At 41.2% G+C, this 27,359-nt stretch overlaps 1 protein-coding gene across 3 annotated transcripts in view; it reads right to left on the reverse strand.

Moving 5' to 3' along the window:
• LOC138760734 (sprouty-related, EVH1 domain-containing protein 2-like) overlaps nt 1-27,359 on the reverse strand; it is a 119,730-nt gene that overhangs the window by 56,818 nt on the left and 35,553 nt on the right. For 2 of the 3 annotated variants that reach the window (XM_069931752.1, XM_069931754.1), the window contains exons 2-4: nt 14,196-14,367; nt 10,270-10,438; nt 6,980-7,044 (exon numbers count right to left, since the gene is read on the reverse strand). In XM_069931752.1, coding sequence (XP_069787853.1) covers nt 6,980-7,044; nt 10,270-10,438; nt 14,196-14,367 — 406 coding nt within the window. Of the gene's footprint in view, nt 1-6,979; nt 7,045-10,269; nt 10,439-10,791; nt 10,862-14,195; nt 14,368-27,359 lie in introns of those variants that run through there. The other variant, XM_069931755.1, reaches the window with a different exon arrangement.

Below are 27,359 nucleotides of genomic sequence, written 5' to 3' on the forward strand. Positions count from 1 at the left end.
CATACCCCCTGTCCCTTTCACCCTGGCCTAACCGATATGCCGGTCCAAAATGAATCGGCAATGATATACCCTCCCTAGATGCCTGCATGCCAGTTCACAAGTGTTCACACGAACCGATAGATCGGTGGTTAAAATTACTGGGTTAAGGTGCCAGTGTGAATGGGGCATGTCTGTGTGCCCAACTCATGGCTCTTTGTACTTGATATTTACCTTCCCCTTCAGTTGCTCTAGCTTCTGACTCCCATTAATTCTCCACTTTCCACTTCCCCCTTCTGCAACCACATCTAGGTTTGTAATCTACTGCCAAGCTAGTTTAAATCCTTCCCAACTATGTCAACAATGGTCAACCCATCTGGCCTGCAAAAGGATTCCACCTTCCAAGAACCATTCCCAACTTCCCTAAGATTTAACCCCACCCCCCCCCGCCCTCTTCCACCATAATTTCAGACGTTCAGCTGAATGATCCAATTTTCTGTAGCATTGGAAATCTGAAGGACCCTCAGGAAATTTCCAACTTCAGGGTGCTAAATCCCTCTGTTAACATTTTCCCTGCATGCATTGATATTCATGATATTGACCACAACACTGGCTCTTGTCCCCTGGTGCTCCAAAAAACTCTGAAGCTGCTCAGGGGTATACAATCTATCTGATTAATTGCAAACAAACCTCTGACAAAAACTGGCCACCATGACCATATTGCTTTGGCAATAAACTAAGCAAGAAAGGATTTAGCACCAGACACTTTTTTTCTTTATGCCCACAATGACATCTGAAATCAGATGTTGCCCCAGTGGCCAGAGGGAAACATAAAGGGATAGATGCTCTGATTCTGCACAGGCATTACATAAGCTAATCAAGATGCTTGTTCAGACAGATGGCTTAGTAAAGTCGGCAGGGAGGGTTTAAGCAAGCTGGAAGAAAATGATGGAAAATCCAATTCCCAGAAGAAGGAAGCAGGAAAACAGCCAATTAAGATCTACATAGGAGGTAAGAGGCAGAGGACAGGCCAAAGACAAAGAACCCAAGCACAAGGATTGGGAGGGTTGGGATGGTCGGGGAGTAAGGTGCTGAAAATAGTGACAACTAAAAAAATCTGGGAAAATTTGGTGGGATGAAGGATTATGGGCAGTAAATGAGGTAGTGAATAGAACAAGTAAATGGAAAGGAGAGATAAGAACACAGGGGTATCCACTGAAACTGCAGATGCAGAAAGACCAGATGCAGGAAATGTTGCAGAGGTGGAGGTGGCAGGTTGGAGGTACAATGTATCATACACTTCAAAGCTCAGCTAGAATAAAAAGGATGGGGTGGGCACAGATTTACACATGGGATTTCAAATGGCAATCAAGCTTTCCAAAAGTCATTTGACTGAAATGCTGCCTTCGATACTAAGCTTAGCAAGCAGCTTGACCATACAGGAAACAGTCACAAAATCTGCACCAAGGAGCAACAGTTTAATGACACTGGTGAATTGCTGCCTCGTGGTGATGCAGCTGTACAATGCCCAGTTCTTCACTTGAACCAAGGGGAGGGTTCATTATTGGCCTGTCTTTGGATCTCTTCCAGAGAGCACCAGCAGAGACTGCTGGAACAAAATAGAACTTGCGATTTAAAAGCAAAAGAAACAAAAAAGTTCATTAAGTACAATCTGCAGACCAAGAACACTGCTTTCATATCCAGCTTTAGGACTTACACTGACTGGCCATCAAAAGTTCCAGATTTCAAGTCAACCCATACCCTCATTGGTGAAAAATATGAATTTAAATATGAAATTCCAAAAAACATGTTACTACAATAACTAGTGATTATGTAGCAGCCACACTATTAATTCCAAATGACAGCTTGAATGGATGTGGGAGTATATATAGTTTTGTTTAGTAATGACAGTATATCAGCCATGCACCCTTCTTGCCCTCAAGCTCTAAATTTGCATCAGTATTGCTGCTGTCCTCAATTATTTGGCTCCATTCAACCATTTAAAAACAGAGGTCACTTCCTTTACCTCTGCTGCCACATTCATCAGTTAGGAAGGAGGGCGAAAGCCATTGTTCCTGATCCATCAATTGCAATGCATTATTGGATGAGAGCATTGAAACAAAATAAGCATTGTCAATTAGTGTGATTTAGCTAATAAAAGAGAGAGGGTGGGGAGGGGAGAGAGGGGGAGGGGAGAGAGGGGGGAGGGGAGAGGGGGGAGGGGAGAGGGGAGAGGGGAGAGGGGGGAGGGGGGAGGGGAGAGGGGGAAGGGGGAGAGAGGGGGAAGGGAGAGAGGGGAAAGGGAGAGAGGGGGAGAGAGAGGGGGAGAGAGAGGGGGAGAGAGAGGGGGGAGAGAGAGGGGGGAGAGAGAGGGGGGAGAGAGAGGGGGAGAGAGAGGGGGAGAGAGGGGGGAGAGAGAGGGGGAGAGAGAGGGGGAGAGAGAGGGGGAGAGAGAGGGGGGAGAGAGAGGGGGGAGAGAGAGGGGAGGGAGAGAGGGGAGGGAGAGAGGGGAGGGAGAGAGGGGAGGGAGAGAGGGGAGGGAGAGAGAGGGGGGGAGAGAGAGGGGGGGAGAGAGAGGGGGGAGAGAGAGGGGGGAGAGAGAGGGGGGAGAGAGAGGGGGGAGAGAGAGGGGGAGAGAGAGGGGGAGAGAGAGGGGGAGAGAGAGGGGGAGAGAGAGGGGGAGAGAGAGGGGGGAGAGAGAGGGGGGGAGAGAGAGGGGGGGAGAGAGAGGGGGGAGAGAGAGGGGGGAGAGAGAGGGGGGGAGAGAGAGGGGGGAGTGAGAGAGGGGTGAGAGAGGGGTGAGAGAGGGGTGAGAGAGGGGTGAGAGAAAGAGGGGTGAGAGAGGGGGAGGGGAGAGAGGGGGAGGGGAGGGGAGGGAGAGAGGGGAGAGGAGAGTGGGGAGAGGAGAGTGGGGAGAGGAGAGAGGGGGGAGAGAGGGGGGAGAGAGGGGGGAGAGAGGGGGGAGAGAGGGGGGAGAGAGGGGGGAGAGAGGGGGGAGAGAGGGGGGAGAGAGGGGGGAGAGAGGGGGGAGAGAGGGGGGAGAGAGAGAGGGGGGGAGAGAGAGAGGGGGGGAGAGAGAGAGAGAGAGAGGGAGAAATAGAAGCCTTAAAGTATGTTGAAAATGTCAAGCATTCCTGAAGAATGTGTGACAAATGGGGGCTTGGCTCTACTCTCGGTGCCAGTGGTCTCCCCTTAACCAGTGCTCTAATAAATCACTTGGGCGGGTAGTTGGGAAGCAGCTGCTAATGAGTTTGCCAGAAGAGCACAGGAAATGACCTTTTAACCCAGCCTCCTGTTACTCCCCTGGTAGACTGGTGACAAAAGATTGGAAGTGAATGAAATGCCAAGACTTAGATCAATCCCGTAAACATGCATTGAGACACGAGCCTCACCCTGCAGTTACAAAGCAGAACTGTGAAAAGATTCATTTTGTATGCACAACTTTGAGCTGTTGAGAGTAACAAGCTACAGCAGGATTTCAAGTCGACTACAAGGGGTCAAATAAACCAAGATTACAATAATCTTTAGTGCTAACGAAAAAAGTTAAGTGTGCAAAATTACCGGTGCATCCAAAATACACCTTGTTGGACGAACTGCCATGAAATACAGTGCTCTGACAGAACTATGAGGGTATCACTTTTTGAAAACCATTTTACTGTTTGCAATGAAGCGCCTTTGAAAATTTTAGTCCTAATACAGAATACAAATACCCCTTTAGCTGAAAAAATCTGTCCATTTGCAAGAGGCAGGGAAGCGAGCACACACAGTGCTCACGTGCCTAAAACAGCCAGTAAATGTGCCAGGCAACAGATGTTGCATGGGAAGTAAAGTGGCAATAAAGGCATTAGCAACATGAAAAGCATTGTGAAAGGGACTAAGGAAGACATGCCAGGGAAGTATTCAAATGAAATTCTACCAAGGCCACTTTACAAGGCAACAAACTGATACATGGCTTGTGAGCTATTTCTGAGAAAGCTATCATAATTATGAACCATTTATACCAGCAGGCATCAGGCTCTTAAAATCCACTCTGTACCATCTCAATCAAAACACAACTGCAGGATCACTATCTATCAGCAATATGCAACACCCCTTCTTGTTGTCCCAACTGGAACAGTGAATAGTTATCCATCCTGTTATATTCACCACCATTTTTTGTAATTTATCCTATACCTATTTTTTGTATATCTTTGCGTACCCATGTAGCTGCAGAAAGAATTTGTGCATCTGTTGGTTGCTCTTACAGACATAACAATAAATCCTCATTCATTCCCATTATCTATGGTGGAGCACACAACCCAATTCCAAACTCAAACTCATCCCCGGGGCCTCACTGAAACACACAAATACATTTGGATCACTTTCTACATTAATAAAGCTGATAATGCTTTAATATCACCCACAGAAAGGCATTTCCACAAGTGTTACAATAAAGACATGATTGCCCAGGTTTACTACTGGGTGGGTGGGAGGGAAGGAGGCCACGGGCAGCAGTAACATATCGGAGACTCAATAGTCATTATTAAAAAGGTCAGATTGGTTGAGGTCTTGACAACAGTTTGGATTAGTGGTGCATGGATTGTTAGAAATGACATTCATGGTTCCTCTCTTTCAAGTGATAAATTCCTCCCATTTTCATTCCTGGATACATCCAAGATAGTGCATTTCTTCATTTACCATTTAAACTGTATTTTTTTGCACCTCAATTAAAATACCCATCAACTCTATGCACAAGAGAATTTAAAAAAAAACAAATTTTTGTGCAAACTATGCTTGTTTATAGCCATTTGAGCACCAGCACGATCCTGCCAAATCTTTTAGTCAATGCCACCTTCCACAGCCCAATGATTTGTTTGAGTGGTGGTCAGAAATGACTAAGAATGTTCAAAGACACAGTGTAACAACCAGGGGGAGACGATGGTAAGAGAGGACAAATATTCTGTGGATTTAAATCCAAGGTACGTGAAATTGATTTGCATCATATTAGATTAATTTCATTTTGAATCTGAGTGTTCCACACAATATTTTTAGCTACTATATTTAGAATTACCGTAGCTTGCGATTTAATTTACCAGCTGCTCCATAAAATTTTCAAGGCATTTTAACATATTTAGACAAATAAGTTTTGGCATCACCACAAGTTTTTGCTGATAAGTTTTGGCATCGTCACAATTACTTCCTGGCATTGTTTGGAGAGATACAAGGCACATCATACTTCCAAATTGACAGTAGTTCACATTTTTAAGAGCACATTAACAGATTTTCTCTCACTGTGAATATAGTTCTTCTTCCAGAGGCAGCCTTCAAGAAGGGATTACCTCTCTTTTTTTATTAGTCATAATGCCTGCTACTTTTGACTTCTGCAGATGAATGTCTGTTACATAAGGAAGAACAACGTTGGAATTCAATTTTAAATAAACATCCACACTTTTGCTCAGCAAATGATGTATTAACTGCGAAAAATTTCACTGTTCACATGCTCAAACATTAAAAGCTGGGGTAACATATCTTCAATTAGATTTTAAAATCAACATAGAATATTCTTGTACTGCACAGGCCCTTTGTTCCTTGATGTTGTGCTAACCTATATATTCCTACCAAAAAAGTACTAAACCCTCCCAGCCTCTATTTTACTTTCATCCTCTGAGACTCTTAAATACCCCTAATGTTTCTGCCTCCAACACCATCCCTGGCAAGGCATTTCACACACCCACAATTCTGTAAAACAAAAACTTATCCCCGATATCTCCTCTCAACTTTCTTCCTTTCATTTGTTGAGATGTCCCCTGGTGCTTGATATTCCTGCCCTGAGAAAAAGGAGCTGGCTATCCACCTATTTATGCCTCTCAGATTTCTTATAAACCTCTATAAAGTCACCTCTTAGTCTCCAAAGAGAAAAGTCCCAGCTCTGCTACCCTTGCATCATTATTTCCAATCCAGGCAATATTCTGGTAAATATCCTCTGTACCCTCTCCACAGCTTCCACATCCTTCCTCTAATGAGGTGACCAGAACTGAACACAATACTCTAAGTGTGGTCTCACCAGAGATTTGTACAGTTGTAAAATGACCTCTTGGCTCTTGAACTCAATCCCCTTATAAATGAAGCCCAGCACCCCATACATCTTCTTAACTATCTGTGTGGCAACCTTGAAAGATGTATGGATTTGAACCCCAAGGTTCCTCTGTTCCTCCACACTGTTAAGTATCCAACCATTAACCCTGTACTCAGCCTTCTGGTTTGTCTTTCCAAAATGCATCACCTCACACTTACCCAGATTGGCACTTTTCTACCCAACTCTGTATCCTGTCTATATATTACTGTAACCTACGACAATCTTTAGCAGTATCTACAACTCCTCCAACCTTTGTATCATCTGCTAAATTATGAACCCATCCATCCACTTCTTCATCTAGGTTATTTATAAAAATCGCAAAGAGCAGGGGTCCCAGAACAGAACCCTGTGGTTCTCCACTAGTCACTGACCTCCAGCCAGAATACTTTTCATCCACTACTACGCTATGCTTTCCACATACAAGCCAATTTTTAATCCACACAGCAACAACATTTTGAATGACCAAGCATAAGTCAACTTTTAAAGATACCTCATCATTTGGATTATGTTCGGAGAAGAGGCTGATAACTAAACAAAAATAAACACTTTTCTCTCCACTTTGAAAAAAAGCAGCCTCGAAATTTCCTCTCACCAATTAACATTACAGTGCAACTTTAAAAAGCAAAATTTAAGAGCTGGAACATTATCCACTGTCCCCAGCAATGTCAATGGATTTGGTATTTCTCAATCTGTCATGCTTTCATTTTATCAAAAACAGTGATATTCTCAATCGCAAAAAAACTAAGAGCACCTAAAGAATTTTGTTGTCACAAGGTATCTCAAAATTTAAGCAGCCAGTTCCATTAGTATGATTATAAAATGAAGTTCATTCAGCATTATTAATACAACTGAGGGAAGTAGTCTATGATGGCAGTAGTTTGTACTTACTGTAAAAACATCATCGTCACCAACCTCCACTTCATTCTGAATTGTTGAAGATGATGTGGTTGATCCTAGTATTGGGGAGGTGGGGGGGGGGGGGGGGGGGGAGAGATGATAAAAAGGGACAAGAGAGAAGAAAAATAAGCATTATATGGGGTTGCCTTCCTGCAGGTAATAAAGAAAATTATTCAACAAAATTACAGTGGAGAACACTGGTCATGGGTCCATCAGAAATCTGTCAGCTCAGAGTACCAAAATCTAATCATTTATGGGTCAGGAACAGAACAAGATAGAAAATTGCGGGTAAGTTGTGACAACCCAGATGATTTACTGTTAAACATGGGAAAGTCTGAAGACACTGTGATTGTAGTCAACATGGATTTACAAATCTATTGGAATTCTTTGAGATGGTGACAGGTAAAATAGATGGGGGAGAGCCAGTGGATGTGGTGTACCTGGACTTCCAAAAGGCCTTCGATAAGGTCCCGCATAAACGACTGGCTTCCAAAATCAAGGCTCATGGGATTGGGGGCAAAGTATTGATGTGGATTGAGAACTGGCTGGCAGGTAGAAGACAGAGAGTTGGGATAAATGGCTTGTTTTCTGAGTGGCAGGCAGTGACCACAGGGATCTGTACCGGGACCCCAGCTGTTCACAATTTACATTAATGATCTGGATGAGGGGATTGGATGTAATATCTCCAAATTTGCAGATGACACTAAGCTAGGAGGGGTTGTGTGCACGGAAGAGGGGGTCAGGATGCTCCAGTGTGATTTGGATAAATTGAGGGACTGGGCAGATACATGGCAAATGCACTACAATGTGGATAAATGTGAGGTTATCCACTTTGGTAATGCAAACCGGAGGGCAGATTACTATTTGAATGGCAATAGATTAAGAGATGGGGAAGTGCAGAGAGACCTAGGGGTACTTGTACATCAGTCTCTGAAGGTGAGCATGCAGGTACAGCAGGCGGTTAAAAAGGCAAATGGTATGTTGGCCTTCATATCAAGAGGGTTTGAGTATAGGAACAAGGATACCTTACTGCAGCTGTACAGGGCCTTGGTGAGACCGCACCTGGAGTATTGTGTGCAGTTTTGGTCACCTTATCTAAGGAAGGATGTTCTTGCAATGGAGGGAGTGCAGAGGCGATTCACCAGGCTGATACCTGGAATGGCAGGAATGACTTATGAGGAAAGATTGCGCAAATTGGGATTGTACTCGCTGGAGTTTAGAAGATTGAGAGGGGATCTCATAGAGACCTATAAAATTCTGGCAGGACTGGACAGAATGGATGCAGATGGGATGTTTCCAATGATGGGAAAATCCAGAACCCGGGGCCATGGTTTGAGGATAATAGCCAAACTATTTAGGACCGAGATGAGGAGGAATTTCTTGACCCAGAGGGTGGTGAATCTGTGGAATTCATTGCCACAGAGGGCAGTAGAGGCAGGTTCATTAAATATATTTAAGAGGGAATTAGATCTATTTCTTCAGTATAAGGGTATTAAAGGTTACGGAGCGAAGGCGGGGATGGGGTACTGAACTTTAAGATCAGCCATGATCTCGTTGAATGGCGGAGCAGGCTCGAAGGGTCGAATGACCTACTCCTGATCCTATCTTCTATGTTTCTAATGTGATATGCAAAAGTGCTGGACAAACTCAGCAGATCACACACCATCTATAGGAACTCCTGTTTCATCCAGGAATGTAGTGAACCTATTCAGTCTGCTCCCAAAAATGTTCCCCCACACCTTGATGAAGGGCTCAAACCCGAAACATTGGTGATGTATCTTTACCTTTGTTACATAAAGGCACTGTTTGACCTGCAGAGTTTTTCCCAGCATTTGTGTGCTTTTTCACACAAATTTTTCACTATAAGTGGCCAGGATTACCTGTCAATACCCCAGACAAGTAACATTGTCATCTTATTGTACTGACTGTTAAATCAGTTAATCAACTTCCCCACAACCAGGAGAGACAACAGGACAGGACAGCTGGGCACGAGCAGCTTTGGGAACCCTCAAAATTTAGCCTGAGGTTTAATGGGAAGTGGGGGGGGAGAGAGGGTGGGGGTCAAGCAAAAACTTGCCGGTCTAAATCTTCTTCATAACCCTGAACACCACATGGATGGAGGAACACTTAATTATACACAATAGAAAAGCACATAATCAGTCCTTTCAGCCCAACCCAAGCAAGCTGGTGTTATTGCAGTCCTCTGAAGTCAGTGCAGTCACTGTTGTGAGTAAATTCTGGGCATGGTGCAAGTTTTGAAATCTTGATCTTCCAAGACTTTGTTAGATGGTCAAAGGCTCTGCACATATGCTGAGGGCATTCGATAGAGGTCTCAAGCCAAGGCCTGGACAGCCTGAGAGTTGGCAAGATTGGAAATGGTGTTAAATACTGAATTTTTACCAGCATTTACATCACTCATTCATTTCTTAAATTTAAATTTTAAATGTAGACACATAGCATGGTTAAAAGCCATTTTGGCCCACGAGTCTGTGCTGCCCAATTTACACCCTACACCCCCGGAACGTTTTGAACAGTGGAAGGAAATCAGAGCCCCTGGGAAAAACCTACGCAGACACAGGGAGACATACAAACTCCTTAAAGACAGCGCGGGAATCAAATCCCTGTCCCGATCATTGGGGCTGTAAAGGTGTCACGCTAACTTCAATGCCAACCAAGCTGCCCAATTTCAAAATTAAAAAAAAAACTAAAAATAAGCAAAAGCTTTACTATTCCCAAATGCATGTTTTTTTTTAAAAACATGATACAGCAGAGTAGAAACCCTTTACACCCTATCCACCTACCAATTCCAATCAGTATCTTTTTTTTTAAGAAGATGCGAGGACACCAGAGTTACCCAGAGAAAACCCATGCAGGTTACAGGTGTAATGTTCAAATTCCTTACAGACCGCAGCAAGTTTGAACCCAGATCGTTGGCACCGTAATAGCATTATTGCACTAACTGCTACACTAACCATGCTTCCCCACTATAGCCATAAAAGCAAAACATCTTCCCCCCATGCTCTACAATTGCTACTGGGGGCCTTGGATTATGAGGCAGGGTTAAAGTGGTGTAGGATGCAGGAGCCATTTCCTCAGCAGGGTAAGTCTAGTTAAGCTGGGCCCTTGCCCCTGGTCCCCATTGCGAAGTAACTTTTCCAATCGAGAGATGCTGGAATTCTGCAGTCGACAGTCTTTGCAGAATTCCAGGACATATGGATGTCCAAATTGTTGTAAGTCAGCAAGACCTGGCTCATTATGTCGCAAAAGTATCCAATTAGTACCTTCCGTCAGGTCCTCAATTGCTTTCCTCACTCCTCGATCAAACGCCCGGGCATCAGCAGGACTGTGAAACGTAAGTCCAAATTTTCTGTTGTCAACCATCCAATGGTGAAATGTAGGTGTTGCTTTAGTATACACCAGGTCTTTCTTCAAGAAACATTCCAATACAATCTTGTAAAAGAAAAGAATAGGAAAATTGCAATGCCAAAATCCAGAATGACAAAAAAAAATCACTTTAATATTACTGCAAATCTAAATGCTATAACTGAAAAGTTGCATTTTAAAATTGTCTCTTTACATAATCCCAATGTTGGTTCCATTATAACACAATGCTTGAGTCAGCAATTCATGGCAAGTATAACAGGTCAGTAAAGATGTGAAACAAAATTACTTCATAGCCAGTCTTTTATTACTTGTGTTTCATGAAATATGTGCTAACCAAGTAACTTCAGGAAGGATAGACAAGTACAAGATAGCATAAAGGTGTAATAAAACTTGGTTGAACTTCAAGTGGGTAAGCGCACCAGGACTGGAGAGAATGCCTTCATGGATGTTTTGGAAGTTCGGAGGAAATGACCATAACCTACCACTGATCTGCAGACAAAAGAATTCAAAAACAATATTGGGCAAAACAGTGCTCTGATAAATATGACATCATTTATTAATGCCAGATATATAATATAATGCATCAATTATACCTTAATGCAAAAATTACACAGTTTAAAATCTGAAATTCCAGACTCGTGTTTTAGGTGCAGTATAGAGGTTGGAACATTTATACATTCAACCTGGCTATACATGAAAGTAAGATCCTTTTGATACGAGTTGGCAGAAATTTTGACAAAAATTAAAGAAGTGGATTTTCCATTGGAACCAGAACTGTACTTATTGAGAAATCTTATGGTTATTGGTACCAAACTATCAAAATATTTTTAAAAATTATCAAAATCTCAAATACAGTTCGTGAGGAATGCACCAGCAGTAGCCAGAAGATGTATAGCTGTTACATGGAAGTCTGACTCCTCCCCCTTACTTGTTACTCGCCGGAATATGGAAATACAACATTGTGCCCCTTGGAAAAGACAACATAATCTTAGAAAGAAATATAACTTGTTTGTTAAAATATGGTAACCTTATTTGAATCATACTGGCTTAAGGATATAATTAACTTCCCCAAAAAGGTTTAAATAATATAGTTAGGTTAATAGCGGTGAATTCATGAAGATCAAGAGATGGACTAATTAATGAAGGAAGGCATGCTCAAACACCTCTTTTTTTACAATAGCAGTTGAGGGAGAGGGTGAGATTTGGGCAATCACACGAGACTCTGTAATTTAAAAATATTATTTATATGATGTATATAATAATCTCCTACATGAGTCTTGGAAAAATTAAAATATTTAAAAAAATGTTCTGCAGACAACAAGAGGATGATACCAGAGTGAATAGAAAATATTACTCTCTTGTTCAAAATAGAAATTAAAGATAAGGCAAGGAACTGCAAGTCAGGGTAGTTTCACCTGAGCAGTGGGAAAGCTCTCAAAAACATTATTCTTGGACAGGATTAATGGTCACCCACAGGAAAAATGATTAAAGTGATCAAAACAGATTTATGGCCAAATTGTGTTGGACCAATTTAATTGCATTTTTAAAAAACGTTTGAGTTGATGTGGTGCTCAACGCTTTCTAGGAGGCTTCTGATAAGGTGCCACATGAGAGAGAGCGAAGCACACGATAGAAAAAGGACTTTTGATAGAACAGATGTGAAGTTGGTTAAATAACAGATAGACATGGTGAATGATTGTTTATTGGACTGGAGGAAGTTAAATTATTGTATTTTTAAGAAACTGGAATTGGGGCTCTTTATTTTTAATCAGCCACCTAGATTCAGGGCTACGAGCCACCATTTCTAGATGTGAATTTCTAAATAGACTGCATTTTGAATGGCAAATAGGATTGTGAATGTTTGTAGCCAGGCACAGACAGATTGGTGGAATTAGCACACTTGTCAATGAAGAACAACGTGAGGTGATACATTTTGATGAGAATGATAAAGGCAATAATGAATAATGGATTGGGAAAGATGTGCTAGAATGGTGGGACCTGGAGGTACATGTGCATAAATCATTTGAAGCAACAAAGTAAGCCGAGAGAATAAGCCATATACTCTTCTGTTTCATAAAGGCTCAGCAAGGTGCTTAAAAGCAGGAAAGTCATTCTGAACCTTATTTAGCACTAGTCTGACCTCAATGAGGGTAGAGCAATCAATTCTTCTTGCCATGTTATAGAAAGTATATGAAAACTTTCAATAAGTATGGAATAATGAGAGGTCTGAACAGAATGTTTAGTGGCAATGTGTTTGCATTGGTGGAGCGATTGAGGACAAGAGGTCACGGGTATAAAAGAAGCGAAAGAAAATTAAGTGATGTGAGGAATTTTTTTATCCCACCCAGTGAGGAATGGCACTGTCTGGAAATGTGGTGGAGGCAGGTTCTTTTCTGAGGAAACTAGATGAATGAATATCAGTGGATTAAAACTTGTAAGGATGTAGAGAAAGGGCTAGGAAAGGATGGGTAGGTAAAGTTGCTCTGGGAGAGAATAAGCACAGACCTGATGGGCCAAGTGGCCACCTCCTGTGTTGCAACTGTTCTACTGGGAGCAGGGAAGAGAATAACAAGTTGTGAAAAGTAGACTTACAGGAAGCATGAACAGTATCACAGACCTACAAGTGGGTCAAAAAAACCGGTCACTACACTGTAAATTCTGTTTTAAAGAACATTTCCAGAAAAACACAAAGTCTTAGTTTTAATTAGATTGCCATTGCTATGGTTAACGTTCACAAGTCCAGCGCATTACAGCATATATGTGCACTTACCTAATTTCAGTCGGTAATCATATGGAGATCATGTTCTCATTATTGTTTTTCATGGGGATTGAAAAATTCACTTATTATTAAAATTAAAAGCCATGAATTTTATTTTGCATGGAAATAAGCTATACTGAAGTCAGTGACACAACTGATTGCCATTGGGCCATGGGAATAGCAGATTAGAATGCTTAAAAATCTCTGCAAAAGATGGATGCAAGGAATAACAGAAAAATTCTGCTGAACTCTTGCTCAATGGTCCACTTTGTTTAAGAGCAAGGACATGTCAGAAGCAGCCCACACAGTACTAACGTCTGTTCTGCTACACGGGTAAAGTCAGAGCTGATGTGTCTTCAATCTCAGTTTGACATTCTAACCTGTTCCCTATAACTCAATTTGTGAACACAGGAAAAATGTATCCGAAACATCATATAGTTCAAAACTTGTGTAATAAATGTCGGCACACAGAACTGAATCTCTGGATCATTGTTTTCTACAATGGAAAAAAATGCTTTATAAACTTTTGGAGTTGCAAAACTCCACTGTTTCTTTCTCATGGTTATCCTTTTATTGCACAGATATGCACATCCAGGATTGGAAGATCTATGGTCCTGATTTCTTACTAACTTTATATGCATGACTTAAAACAGCATTGAGTGCACGCAATACATTTCTTAAATAGAAGTCATGTGAATGCAAAAAAAAACCCAGAAAACCCATAATATTGTTGTGGTACAAAATGAAAGAATTCTAAATAGAAATAACAGCATCACCACAGTCAAATGGCAACTGGAGATTTCTGGTACAGTATTCACAGCCAACTTGCATGGCTACACTTCCATCAAATGTGTTAGTAATAACAAAAACACATCAAGCATTGATGGCATCACACAAGCATTGGTTAGTAAGCCGAAAATTGTGTGCAAGTCAAACAAATATGGTTGCAATTATTAAAGCATTCAAAACTAATACCTCCTCTGATTTGTAAAAACATACTTTGATACCAACAAGGCCAAAACCAGCTAATCCAATTAGTTTTCTTGCAAAAACTACTCAACTTACCAGTTTGTCTTTAAGTCGCTCTCCAAGGATGAGAAAGTCACTTCTCCCAGTGCCCTCTGGTTGAATGGCCTTACAGACACCAACACGACTGAGCCCACCTCCTTCCTGTGGTAACCATCCAGAGTCATCTCTGGTCATAACCACAGCATTGACACGTACAATGTAGCTGTCACTGCAAAGGGAAACCAGAAGTGGCATTGGTCACATTGACAACTGCACCTTTTTTTCTCCCAGCCACACCACCCAAAGTATAAAACTTCAAAACTGTGAAAGCAGCAACAACCTTTCCAACCATCATTTCACCATTTAATTTAAAATGATGCTTAAACTAATCGTCAAAGCGAAGAGTAAACAAAGATGGTCTGACTTACAAACTATAGACAATAGCACAGGGATGATGCAACTGGCCCGGAGGTCTCAATTGATCAGCTAGAAAGATGAAATCCAATCTTACCTCGGCAGCTTGGTCGATTTAAATTTGGTTAATGAAAAATGCAGTTCAGTGATACAATTGCAGTTATAGAAACTAATGAATCACCTGGACCACAAAGAGTTTTCTTTAATGGCCTGGGATATTAGCCAGTTCAAGGAAAATAAAATGCTGGGGCTTGCAATGTAGCACTTCAATATCATGTCAGCCCAAGTAATTGAGAAATAAAAAGAATCTCCAGAGATGCCAAGGTGCATTGAACACATTTCACAATTAAACATATAAATGATGTGCAAAGATGGAACTTTTCTTTCATATGAGAGGCCAAACCACATCTAGAATTCTCAATTGGACTCAGAATGACACACACTATTATTTTATAAGCAGACCAAGTTCCACGGTGCTATGAAAGATTTACTATGATAAAAAGTGATAGTTTTGTCCTCCACCATGTGACTTAAAATACCAAACTGCAGGAGCATTTCATTCCAGTTCTCAATGGTCACATATTAGGCATTCTTACACGGTGTTGGCCAGTTTTATGTCACAAGAGATGGCTCTCCAAGCGTGATGAAAGTTCAAGCCATCGAAAGTATTGACTTGAAAAAGGAGAATGTCAGCAGTGTTGATAATCGAGAGTGGGGGGGGGGGGGGGCAAATCACTGATAAACCAGAATGAGTTGGGGAGTGCCCCACCTCATGGTTAGAGATAAGCAGCAATACAATGAATGGCTGCACCCAATTCAACAATCCAGAAGCGCAGTCCTGATCACAAGACCAAAGATTAATTGCACCAGCAGTTAAAAATATCGGACGCAGGGATAACATTTGAAATCTCCTCCCTTTGCAAAGACTTCTACATCACAGTAGGGGGAACATGCAGGGAATGGAGGAATATGGATCATATGCAGGCAGAAGAGTCTCATTTTAATTTTGGTGTTATGTTCAACGCAGACATCAAGGTTCAAAGTTCTGTACTGTACGATGTTCCACACTGCTCTTATACCAGGGCACTGATATGAATAGTAACACAAAACTGTGAAATGCTTTTTTAAATTTTGCTATTTTAAGTAAACAGGTCTTCATAGAAATACCCTGAAACAGAGGCAGGATAAATGCCATAAAGAAACAGATCTTCAATTTTACTTGGCTGTTGCAGGTGAATGGAGTCTCCTGCATGAAGCAAATTACCTGAGTGCAAATGCTCCAGGGTGAGATTATTGTCTTCTGAATTGCATTGCTTGTTCATTGGATGAATTAAACACTAAAAACATGACATTGATCAATATAAAGAAAATATTTAGTTTTCCATTTGTAATTATTTAAAAATCCCACTTGTGGCATTGGTCAGAATAATATTAGAAAATAAAATATCAGAGTGAAGAGACAAGGGCTATGGAAGAGAGCAGGTCACATTACAGTGGAAAATTAACAAAACCAGATGGGAAACATTGGAGATATTCCTAATGCAGTCCAAACTGCAAAGTCTCTTTTAATCATTATGCTGATTTCAAATGGCCTGCACATGAGATGAGAAAGCACTTAAAGAACTACAAGTTTAAATTGAATACCAGAGGAAGGAGTGAAATCAGTGACATATTGGGGCAAACAGAATACCTGATAATGAAAACTAAAGGAATGTCAGTCATCAGATGGAACCACCTGTTAGTTTTGCTAAAGGGACTGGGAGAAAAATATACAAGTTTTACTATACACACACATATATACATACGCACATACACACGTTAATAAATGAACAGCCATCAAGAAAAAAATGTTTAGAGATGAAATCTAATCTTGGAAGTTAAAAAAATCTAGTTTTTTTTTTAATCAGTTTTAAGAAAAAGGAAGCAAAAATATTACTGTATTGAAGGAATAGATGAGAAGTAATTACATAGAAGCAAAGAAACTGAACGCTTCTATTAAGGCTATGGAGGCATCTTAATAAAACTTCAGCAGGCCAAATCCCAAGGCCCTGATGATAAGACGGTTGCTGATCAATGTGGGGATGAGGAACAATTTTTCATACACCCAATATACAAAGTATGACATGGAAATGGCCTATATTAGGGGAAAAAATGACAATTAATGCACAGAAAGTCATATGGGAATTAATAATTCTGGATAAAATAGGATTTAGGAACACAGGGTTAATTCAGAACAGCTGGCATGAATTTAACAAAGGCAAGTTGGGTTTAGCAAATTAATAATTGTTTGCGGAGGTGACTCGTTTGATCAATAATGCATTTCAAAAAAAATAGTGGTGACGGAGTAGGAAGTAATGGGGGTTTGGTGTCCTTGTGTACACATCCATAAAAGCAACTGTGCAAATAAAAAATGCGGATCATCAAATGCTAACGGAATGCTGTCCATATTGCAAGCATTTACAACTGAAAGCGAAAGTTGTGCTTCTGTTGAATGCAATTGTGGCAAGAGTGCAAATAGTTGCAGTTTTGGCCACTGCACTTTTGAGAAGATGTACTATGTTCGGGAGAAGGGCAACGCAGATCTTGTGGCTTGACAAAAAAAAGCACCCAAGCAATAGAATCGGGGTCATTCATATATTCCCTTTACCCTGCTGCCATTCAATAAGACCATTGACCGGAGAAGGAAACAATGGAGGTACTCAGGAACTATCTCTGGAGATTGAAAACAGTAAATGTTTCGGGATGATGACGACTGCCTGACCTGAGAGGTTCCAGAATTTTATATTTACATTTCTACCTTCAGTGCCTGCTACAATTTGTTTTTGGAATTACAGCAAAATTCCTATAATCTCCAAATTACTGGGAAATCCCAATGGGTTGGCTGTGCTCCTTCGAGAGGTCTGGTACTTGGGTTTATTGGAATATAATAATGCATATAATTTGAAAACAACAATTAAAAGATGGAGCATTAATAGGAATAAAATTAGCGGTTTGTAAAATCTGTCAATCTGACAATGAAGTTTGAGAGTGGTAGACTTTTGGAGTTTGACTTTATTTGACCATTTCTCACATCCATTCTCTCCCTGCTCAAAAAAGCTATGATCCTGTGCTTAAATAAATTTAAGAAGGACCTATTGCACTCTGGCTTAGAGATATTGGATGAAGACTGGTTGCATAAATTGGTATTCCACTGCCTGAGGCAGGACAAAGTGAGTGAAACAAAGAAAGTCTGCAGATGCTGTAATTGTAGAAAAATGCTGGAGAAACTCAGCAGCTCCTACAGTGTCCAAAAGAGGAAAAGATATTTTGCCAACATTTTGGGCCCAAGTCTTCATCCAGATACAAGGGTGGCACGATTAGCATAGTGGTTAGTGCAACGCTGTGACAGCGACAGAGATCAGGATCCGAATCCCATGCTGTCTGTAAAGAATTTGTTCGTTCTCCTTATGTCTGCGTGGGTTTCCTCCCACTGTTCAAAACATACCAGGATTGTAGGTCAATTGGGTGACACAGGTCGAGGGCTGAAAGGGTCTGTACGTCTAAATTTAAAAGAAATTAAAATCTAATTTATGTTAAAGGTGCTGAAGACTTCAGCTACAGAGAAGTCACTGTAATTACTTTGGTGAGGCATCCTGCAGATATATAGGATAAATAGAAATGGTGCAATTTTGGTTCGAGATCGGGAAGCACTTGTCCCTGCACAAAGGTAATGGTGTCACATTCCATATGGAAACATACCCTTCGGCCCATTTAAGTCCATGCTGACCATCACCTGTTCGTTTAGATTCAAAAAGTAGCGGCGCTGCTGGAGCTGCTGTTGCAGCACTGCTGCCACTACTGTGGACCTGGGAGAGGAGAGACACGGGGCTGCTCCAAAGGGATCAACCACTGCATGCGTCCTCATGCCAGCGGTCCTGTAAAGGTGTTAAACAGCCTGTTAGATGAGCCAACGATGTTTTTGTTTGAAGTCCTGCAACCGCAGGATCTGTGTCCAAGGTGGCAGCGCCTGTGCTCGGCAGTGACCATGAGGGGTTGCAGTTTCTGAGGAGTAGTGAATCGGTACAGGGCACCAGAAACAGACATCATCCGGCGAGAAGGAGAAGCAGGGGAGACGACTCTATAGGACAGTGACTATGGTGGTGGACCACTGAGGGGCCAGTGGCTGAAAGACCCACACGGCCTGTGGGCGACTTGTAGTCGGAAGACCCACACGGTATGTGGACTGCTGGAGACTGGCTCATGGGAAGCAGATATCAGAGCCAGGATTCAAGAGGGTGTGAGGGCAAGAGGGGCTCTCAAAGGAACTCAGGCGCTGAAGGCTTCTTAATCGTGTTGTAGGTTTGCACCTGGTGCTGATGATAACCTGTGTGGCTGCAGAGGCTGTTGGGAGCACTGGAGACCCATTGCTCCTGAGACCCATTGACCATGGACATCCATTGTTTCTGAAGGTATTTTCTTTTGCTTCTCTTTCTCTCTTATGGTATGGGGCACTTGATGACACAAATGATGACTCTGTGCGTGCCTTACGACAGGCAATTTTGTGCAATATTACACACTGTACTATCAATATAAAGGAATCGCAAATCTGAATCTCTCCACATTCCTTCAAGTCCCATTACACGAGGGCAATTTGCAGTGGGCAATTAATGCACTGACCCACACACCTTTGAGACGTGTGAAGAGATTGGAACACATGTTGGAAATCTAAACAATCCCAGGGAAAACATGCAAACCACATACAGACAGTGGCTGAAGTTAGGATTGAACCCCAGTTTCCAGCACAGTGAAGCTTTGGCTCTATAAGTTATGGACAAATGGCAAATTGAAATTTACAAGACAGGAGCAAAACTCTTTTCCATTTTAACAAGGATATTCTCTGATACGGACAAGATGAAACAAAATGGAGTTGAGGTAGTGATCAGACATAGTACAATTGAATATGAAGGATCAATTGGCCAAAAGCTCCTCGCATACAAACTTCTCAGTAGGTATTACATGATCGCTATTTCTATTGTTTCACTGCTATGCCTCACCACTCCACTGGCTTTCTGTCCCCATTTCCCCACCACAACACAAAATACAGAATCAGGCTTTACACACAGCAAGATATATTTTGTCGGAATGTGCCCATTGACGTTGCCAATTCAAATGGCTCAGGACAAAATGCTGAACGCAAGAGGCAAAGAAGTGATGAGGCTCAAACTTGGATTGAAAGCACATCAACAACGTATATACTTGAGGTATAGAGCTAGGGTGAGATGGCATGATCAAAGGCTAAAAGGTGGAAATTTATCAAATGGGCTGACTTAACACCATTCTGCCAGGTAATGTTGCCAAAAATAAAAGATTTATTCCTAGACACTCATGGCTCATTGCTTTACTCATCAGCCACTTCAGCTTGTCGGGATTGGCTTTGCAAGATCAAAATAAAAGTGCTGAAGATGGATTTCATTGACATGAAAAGACTTGTATCTGCAAATATCTTTGAACAAACATAGGTTAAAATTTAAATTGGAATTTCCTTCAAAAGAAAACTGAATAAAAAAAAAAGGAATGAATATGGAGCATCACTCACATTAACAAGTGTCATTGAAATCCTGGGCGCCCGTCTAAAACAGATGCGGATGAATTTGTTCGGCCAGAGAGTGGTGAACCTCTGGAATTTGGTACCATGGCCAGCTGTGCAGTGTAAGTCACTGGGTGCATTTAAGGCAGAGATTGATAGCTATCTGTATAGTCAAGAGTATCAAAGAGTATGGGGAGAAGGCAGGGGAGTGGGGCTGAGTGGGAGAATGGTCTATCAGTTTGGTTAAACATGACCTACCAGGCATAAAGTCATGTTGACTATCCTTAATCAGTGCCTGACTATTCAAATACTTGTATATTCTAAGGTATCTTAGAACACCTTCCAATAATTTACTTACATCTGACGTCAGCTCACTGGCCTACAATTTCCATGGCTACTTTTGGAGCTTTTTTTGAACAAAGGAAAAACGCAAGTCATGCTCCAATCCTCTGGCACCACATCCGTGGCTAAAGACATTTTAAATATTTCTGCCAGACCCCCTGCAATTTCTACACTAGCCTTCCTCAATGTCCGAGGGAATATCTCATCAGGCCCTGGAGATTTATCCACCTTTATTTGCTTTAAGAGAGCAAGCACTTCCTCCTCTTTAATCTGTACAGGTTCCATGATCTCACTGCTGGTTTCCTTACTTCCTTAGTCTCTGTGCCAGTTTCCTGAATGCAAAAAACCCACTTAAAATCTCCCCATCTCTTCTGGCTCCATACATAGTCAACCACTCTGATCTTCAAGGTGACCAATTTTGTCCCTTACGATCCTTTTTCTCTTAATATACTTGTAGATACCCTTAGGATTACAAGGTCCGTAGAGCTTGTTTCTGTGCTATAATTTGTACAGAGAATTGGTAGCTGGAATTTAATCATGAATTGTGAAGAGGTTAAATTTATTGAAGTAAAATATGAGCAGGATATGTACAGTAAAGGTAGGGCACTGAGGAAATTTAATAAACAGAGATTGAGGGGTCCAAGTTCATAGTTCCCTGAAAGTGGCAACACACAGTTAACAGTAATAACAGGCTTACCACTTGCCTTGATGGGTTGGGTTTTTAATAAGAGTTGGAACACTATGCTACAACTTTATATGCACTGGTTAGGCCACTCTTGGGAGCCTAATATGTGCTGTTTTGGAAGCTATGGCAAGGATGTGATGATGGAGGATAAACGGCAAAGGAGATTCACCAGGATACTGACTGGATTGGAGGATTTTTGTTACGGGGACAGGTTGGAAAAGCTGTGCTTTAAATCTGGAGCCTGCTGTAAGAGGAGGTGATGTAATCAGATATAATTAGTACATTTAAGAGGCATTTATACCGACATATAAATAGGCAAGGTATAGAATGATAGAGTCTCATTGCAAGCAAATGAGTTTAGTGTAGATGGGCAAAATGATTGGCATGAACATGGTGGGTCAAAGGGCTCATTTCTGTACTGTACATTTCTATGACTATTATCTTCCTACAGATGATAAACATTGGACATTTTTCTTCTGGACACAAGAATTCTCTAATGCGGTTGGATCCTGGTCTACTTGACGATACCATTGTTATCTGACACTGAAATGTAGTAGCTGTCAGAGAAAGGAAAATCCCCTACAGATGGAAAATAAATGAAATTGTAGCTGCTGACACAGAAAGGTTGGAAGAACCCAGACAGTCAAGCACCATCTGTAAAAAGAGAACCAGGTAACATTTTGGGTCAATAACTCTTCCCCAGTTCTGCCAAGTCTGACAATAAATAGGTATCATGGACATAAAATGCACTGTTGTGCAAATGGTAGAAACCCTTGAAAGCCATAGGATGAAAGCTGTAGTGCAATTCTACTGGTGTAACCTTTACAGCATTACTGGTACATACAACACAGAACAGGTTCAGCTAGTTCATATCAATGTATATGCTACATTCCAGCCTCTTCATTTTAATTTCATCACAAGCCTGTGCATTTTGCCTACTTTTGTTCTTATCTATCTTTTCCTTCAACTTATTGATACCGTATCCTTTGTTATCTGCCCGTGGGAAACAAAGCTTGCTTCTTATTTCCATATTTAATAAACTTGGCATTTATCTTACATTTACAGCCTTGTGATTTGATCCTTCCCACAAATACAAAAGATCATTTTCCAACAAGAGATCAACATGCTGAGAATTTGACAGAATATTGGCATCTTGGTTTGTGCTTTACATAAAAAGATAAGATTCTTCATTGTGGCAATAATCCAGTGGTTCAAAAAATATTGAACTGCAGAGTAATTGTTATGCCCTTTTGCAATGTTGCATGTCCATGAACAGATTAAACAATATAACTGATAATTAAAAATGCGTAAATTTATTTTGGACAAATATTTTTCTCCGACGTAATCACACAAATCTCTCAAAATTCCAACTTTATATTAAAGCTGGTCAGCACACCTGCAGGAAAAGATCAGCTTTGGACTCTTTCATAAAAATGATCCGGTATTATTGACCTTGGAACATTATCAGTGGTAATCCATACAACTTTTGATTTTTGCACTGTGATTCAATATATTCACGATTCAGCTAGGTCCTCCAACCTTCCTTCCTCAAAAACATAAAAAATCTCAGTAACATTGATGCACAGTACAAAATGAGAGAACCCACAAAACTACATTCGCATGGTAAAATCCTCTTGGACCTGTCAAACCGTAGAGTTTTTTGTGTGAAAACTTTTCAATTAGAACACTTCTTCACTAAAGGCCCATTCTACTGGAATTGACCATGCCTCAATAGCTCAAGACCAAGGAAGACATTCAATAGAACTGGAATGGCAAAGATTCATGCAGCAAGAAGATAACTCACTCCCATCAACCAGGAAAACCATGTTAAAAAAGTCACCTTTGTTAACCGAACACCTGACTATATTTTTCCTCTCTAGCTGTCTAAACAAACTACTGAATAAAGCAGGTGACTAGAATAAACCCATAAAAAACAGCATTCCTTTTTATATTCAGCAGGCTCTCTCCTTTGCTCATCTGGGATTGAATGTTTAAACTTGGCACGGAGGACAGAACTATGATTCTTGAAGCATTTCCTGTGTAGTTATAAATTCAATCTTATTCATTTCATGTTTCAATAAAATTCCTGGTAACTGGCAAAAAAAACCCAAAAGGGTTAGTTCAAATTACTGAATCTTACAGCGGACAACCTGACCATCTGGTCAGCCAGTTATTTATATGATATCACTGAGAATTTAAAATGAACATATAAAAATTAAGGCTGGCTTTAGGCACTTTTTGATGGCATAGAATTCCAAAGTTAGAATGTTGTTTTCACTCACTAAGTCAGACCACAAACACCAAGATACTTGCAACAAGTGAAGGAACCAAGAGAAAATACCAATTTATTTACAAGACATTTTAAAAAAAATATTTGCTTTCCTCCCATTCCTTTCATAATAATTTTCCTAATGACTGTATTTAATAGTCCATGTTACTTCATCGCCATTAAAAATGCTCTGAACTTGAGCATAAGAGTGCTATTGGCACAGAATGCATCAGCAGTCTATGAATTGAATGACATGGTTCCAGGTCAAGGCAATATATACCCTGGGTGGTTACCTGAATCAAATGACATTCCATTGTACTAGCTGCAAAGCACATGATGCAATCCATTTAAAAGAAACACTCGTAAAAGCTGGCCATTCAGGCCGAAGTCTGTTCTAGCATACAGATAGAATGACTTAAACATGGCATAAATCAACTTGAGGTCAGCTCCCATTTGCAGTATAAAATTCCAAAATTATACTACCCCCATAAGCATTTCTTAATTTTACTTCAGAGAGAGTGTAAGAGTTTTGGCCCTAGACCCTCCAATTAATGAAACTGGCTTCTATCTGAAATATTCCATTTGAAATCCTGTGATCACTGGTCTACACCCAAGATGGCGGCTCCTATTAATTGGGAGCAGCCATAAAGGTCTGAAAACTCCAGGGAAGTGGAGGACTGGAGCAGGGCACCAGAGGACGGGAAGATCACTCCCTATCTGAGAGGGAGTAGAGGAGATGACCTGCAGGACGGTGACAACAGCAGTGGACCAGTGAGGAGGCTCTGCAGCTGAGGGACCAGTGCATGCGGCAGGCTGCTGGCGACTCGAGGTGAGGAACTCATGGAAGGTGTGGGCTGCTGGAGTCTGGCTCAAACTAGCTGGAGGGATACCAGGTATTGGAACCGGGATACAAGGAGGTGCTGAGGACGCTGAAGGGTTCCTGATCATGTTGGAGGTTCAAGTCTGGAGCTTGGGTTGCCAATGGTTTGGACTCTCTCTTTCTGACTGTAAGAGGTGCTTAGGCAATTCTCACCAGTGGCGAATCAGTCTGCCTTACAGCAGGCAAAAAGAAATTTCTTGCAATATGACAAGTTTTATTACTACGGTGATAAATTGAATCTTGACTCGATTTGCCATATCAAAACTTGCTCAAATCACTTCAAGCTTCTTAGTCGCTCAGTCTGATGCCAGGATTACTTCCTTTGCAGAATTTTCTCCAATTCTTTGCGTTTGCTGAAATTTTGCAAGCACAGTTGCGTAGACATCCACACGACCATTTGCATCAATGCCAACTATACGTTTATGATGATGACAGTATGAAAGAAGAAAGGAATGCTGAAAGGGCAAGAAGGTGGGATGTTGTTGAGCAAGAAATTTGCAGACGCTGGGGTTGAATACAATACACAAACCTGTTGGAGAAACTGAGCAGGCCATCCATAGGTCATTATTTTAGGCCTGGGCCATGGAGGTTACTAATAAATCTCATCCTCAAATACACACCAGCACAATTCCAAGAGGAGTTATTGGATAATTACCAAAAATTAACATTTTGACCCAGTGATTGCATCTTTACGCTTCTACATACTATTCTGCTTTCAATCAATCATTGCAATTAAGTTTCTCGGGTACCTTAACCAACTGACCTGTGAAAGCACCAAAGCCCCACAGGAATAAAGCCAAGAGGATTTTCTTCATGAAATGAAGTCAAGTAAGCCTTAAAAAGGCAATTCCTTTCTTTCAGGACATTAAGTATTGGTTAGAAAAGTAATGGTTATAAAAATTGGATCAACCAAAGCTGAGCCAGCACGCAGGATTGTCTAACATTATTATTTTTATATAATGCTGGAGGCGACTGATCACTCAGGGTGGTACATTAATTTTTTTTTACTCTCCATCCCTTCTCTTTCAGTTTAAGCACCCACCATTTTCACATCAAAGATTTGTTTCAACCATTTCTTCTCCATGGACTCTGCATTGAGTAGCCTATAGTCAGGAACACTCTAAATGTTTACATTGTTAATTCTTTTCTGAATATAAAGTCCAAATATTTTGATTTGCAAAGCAATTTGGCAGGGACTTTAAGCTGTTGACCCCCTGATGTGGTCACCGTCCTGCGGGTCGTCTCCTCCGCTTCTCCCTCTCAGGTGGGAAGTGATCTTTGTGTCCTCTAGTGCCCTGCTCCACTTCCCCGGAGTCTGCAGCCTTTCATGGGTGCTGCCGATTAATAGGCACTGCCATCTTGGGCAGACCCGTCGTCACGGGATTTCAAATGGAATATTTCAGATAGAAGCTAGTTTCATTAACTGGAGGGTCCAAGGTCAAAATTCTTACACTAGAAACATTTGATCTCTCTGAAGTTATCTGATAAAACTGAAATGTAAGACTCCCTTTGCATTTATCTAGGCATTTCTGGTTTTGAACCATTGCACTAACCCTGACCACAGATGCCTAGCAGCTAAGTTATAATATTTTCCCTTATTCCACTCAACTGGTCCCACTTTTTTGACTATCTGATTTAACATCAGTGCCACATTTTGTTTGATAACACTCCTGGTATCCAACTTTAAACAAGTTTTAAATTGATGCACAAGATTCAGGTTGCTGTGATAATGTACTAGCTGGGTTCTTACAATATGAACTTCATGCTGATGCAGTTTTTGTACCCTGCACTTAAATTTAGACATACATACAGCACGGTAACAGGCCATTTCGGCCCACCAGTCTGTGCTGCCAAATTTACACCCAATTAACCTTCACCCCTGGTGTTTTTGAACAGTGGGAGGAAACTGGAGCACAAACTCCTTACAGACAGCATGGGAGTCAAATCTCAGTCCCAATCACTAGCGCTGTAAAGATGTTGCATTAACCACTACACCAACCGTGCTAGCCAATTTTCAACCTGCTATATTTTATGGCTCAACTACCACCACATAACCTCACCTACCTTGCCTTAGCTCATTTACTTTTGCTTGCATAGATTAGTTCATGAACCAGCATTCTAACATTCCATGAGCCACTTTAAGATTTTCTACCTTCCATAAACATGAGAATTCACAAATATTGTTCACTCATTGCCTTACAGTGGTATCTAACATCAATTTCAAGCCATTAGGGGCTTCACCTTTCACCAAAAATACACAAAGATTTTAATCACACAATTCGCAGACATCCTTTCAAACATTCTGCCCAACTGCAAGATCACGACAAATCAAAATATAGAAGAGAATGGAGATTTCTAGTGGCTAAACTCTCCAAATTTCTCCCACAAAATGTGGAGAGGAGCGAGTAGTGTTCTGAATAAAGAACACACGAGTCCAGTTGTAGATTCTTCTGATGGAGTTTTATTCATTTATGAGATGTGGGTACAACCAACAATTTCCTGGTCATTCCCAATTGTCCTCAGGTTGTTGGTAAGTCACCACTTTAGTTGAGCTGCAATTTTCTAGTAGAGAAATGCAAAAAACACAGAAATGCTGGAGGAACTCAGCAGGGCTCGTGGAATGCAGAGGACATATAACCGATGTTTTGAGCCTGAGTCCTTCTTTATGGACACTGCAAGACCTGCTGAGTTCCTCCAACATTTCTGTGTTTTTACTACAATCACAGAGTCTGCAGACTTTCGTGTTTCACGCCTTCCAGTGGAGGTTCTCCTACAACGTTATCTGGGAGTTCCAGAGGTCTAGAAATAATTTTCTTTGACAGGATGGTGTCCATCTTGGAGAGGAACATGCAGTTGGCAGTATTGCTATGTACTTTGCCCTCATTGCCACTGTCATTGGTGCTGGGAATCATGCATTTTCACGGTAACTGAAGTACATTTTCTGTGCAATACTGCACCAACTGTGTGTGTACAAATAGTGAACGGGCTGACAGTGAGCTACGTTGCCCTGGATGGTGTTGAGCTTTTGAAGTACTGTTGGAGTTGCACTCTTCTAGATAAAGAAG

Source organism: Narcine bancroftii, chromosome 4 (assembly GCF_036971445.1).
Source record: "Narcine bancroftii isolate sNarBan1 chromosome 4, sNarBan1.hap1, whole genome shotgun sequence".
Taxonomy (NCBI): Eukaryota; Metazoa; Chordata; class Chondrichthyes; order Torpediniformes; family Narcinidae; genus Narcine; species Narcine bancroftii.